The sequence below is a fragment of the Mandrillus leucophaeus genome, unplaced genomic scaffold (genome assembly GCF_000951045.1).
Source record: "Mandrillus leucophaeus isolate KB7577 unplaced genomic scaffold, Mleu.le_1.0 Scaffold718, whole genome shotgun sequence".
Taxonomy (NCBI): domain Eukaryota; kingdom Metazoa; phylum Chordata; class Mammalia; order Primates; family Cercopithecidae; genus Mandrillus; species Mandrillus leucophaeus.
The window spans coordinates 126,509-128,285 of NW_012107786.1; the positions used below are offsets into that span (position 1 = coordinate 126,509).

The 1,777-nt window shown below is 54.0% G+C and overlaps 1 protein-coding gene across 1 annotated transcript in view; it reads left to right on the top strand.

Moving 5' to 3' along the window:
* Positions 1-1,342: 1,342 nt before the first annotated feature.
* The window catches only part of SCYL1 (SCY1-like 1 (S. cerevisiae)), a 13,872-nt gene continuing 13,437 nt past the window's right edge, over positions 1,343-1,777 (top strand). The window contains exon 1 of the mRNA XM_011965238.1: positions 1,343-1,454. Within this exon, the coding sequence (XP_011820628.1) occupies positions 1,343-1,454 (112 nt within the window). The remainder of the gene's footprint in view (positions 1,455-1,777) is intronic.

The window sequence follows — 1,777 nt, forward strand, 5'->3', positions numbered from 1 at the left end:
GGGTCGGTGGGATTTTCTCCCCGTGTGCAGAGATGAGAGATTGTAGAAATAAAGACACAAGACAAAGAGATAAAAGAAAAGACAGCTGGGCCTGGGCAACCACTACCACCAAGACGTGGAGACCGGTAGTGGCCCCGAATGCCTGGCTGCGCTGATATTTATTGGATACAAGACAAAGGGGCAGGGTAAGGAGTGAGAGCCATCTCAATGATAGGTAAGGTCACATGAGTCACATGTCTACTGGAGAGCGGGCCCTTCCCTGTTTGGCAGCTGAGGCAGAGAGAAAGAGAGGAGAGAGAGAGAGACAGCTTACGCCATTATTTCTGCATATCAGAGACTTTTAGTCCTTTCACTAATTTGCTACTGTTATCTAAAAGGCAGAGCCTGGTGTACAGGATGGAACATGAAGGCAGACTAGGAGCGTGACCACTGAAGCACAGCATCACAGGCAGACGGTTAGGCCTTTAGATAACTGTGGGCGTTATCCACAAGAGGTGGAGGAGTAGAGTCTTTTCTGAACTCCTCCCGGGAAAGGGAGTCTCCGTTTCCCGGTCTGCTAAGTAGCGGGTGCTTTTCCTTGACACTGACGCTACCACTAGACCACAGCCCACTTGGTAACGCGGTCCACTTGGTAACGCCAGACGCTGGCGTTACCACTAGACCACGGAGCCCTCTGGTGGCCCTGCCCGGGCATAACAGAAAGCTCGCACTCCTGTCTTCTGGTCACTTCTCACTATGTCCCCTCAGCTCCTATCTCTGTATGGCCTGGTTTTTCCTAGGTTATGATTGTGAAGCAAGGATTATTATAATATTGAAGAGTAATTGCTATAGACTAATGATTAATGATATTCATATATAATCATATCTATTATCTATATCTAGTATAACTATTATTTTGTATATTTTATTATACCGTAACAGCTCGCGCCCTCGATCTCTTGCCTCGGCACCTGGGTGGCTTGCCGCCCACACCTGGGTCCTGAGACCCTACCTGCAGAGGAACCACCGCCTGTCCAGCCCCTCCTACACAGCTCAGGGGCTGGATCCCCACCAGTGTGATGTGCTGATTGAGCTAACACCACTCCATGGCTGTCCGCACAGGCACTGAGAGATGCAAGCTGTTTGCCTAAGAGCCGGACAGCTGAGCCCTGGAGACGAGGGGCCCCTCCCAGGCCTTTGACCTCTTCCGGACTTGCCAAGCTGCTCCTTCTCCACCCCTCCTTCCCTGGGGTCACTTCTTCTCCACTCCTCAGTCTCTCCTTCCTCCATTTCCTGGGTGCCCGCCCCTGCCCCGGGGTTCTGGACCTCCTTGGAACCTTGGATTCACTCTCTGCCTCTCACCATGCTCGTTCTCTGGAGCGTCTCCTCGTGCTTCTCTCCTGGTCACTTCATCAGTACCGACTCCTCCCCGCAGCTTGGAGGCACCCACTTGCTGGTGGGAGAGAGTGTCTGGCGTGGGGCCAGTCTCCCTCTCTGGGTCTCTGACTCACTCCTCACTGTGCCCTCTCATGCGTGTCAGTCTCCCTACCTCTCCCCCTTTTTGCCTCGTTTTCCCCATCCGTCTGTCCCTTCTAAAGCTCTCATTCTTACAATACGCTAGAAGGCAGGCTCTATTATCCCGCCCCTAAGGGTTCACAGGCTTGGAGGGTTCTAAGTGACTTACCCGGCGGCGGAGTACTGATCTTAGTACCGCCTGCCGCCCCGGACTAGCCCCGGCCTCTCCCCGCCCTTCCCTAGGTCCGGTCCCCTCCCCTCTCCCGCTCCTCACTTGGCCCCG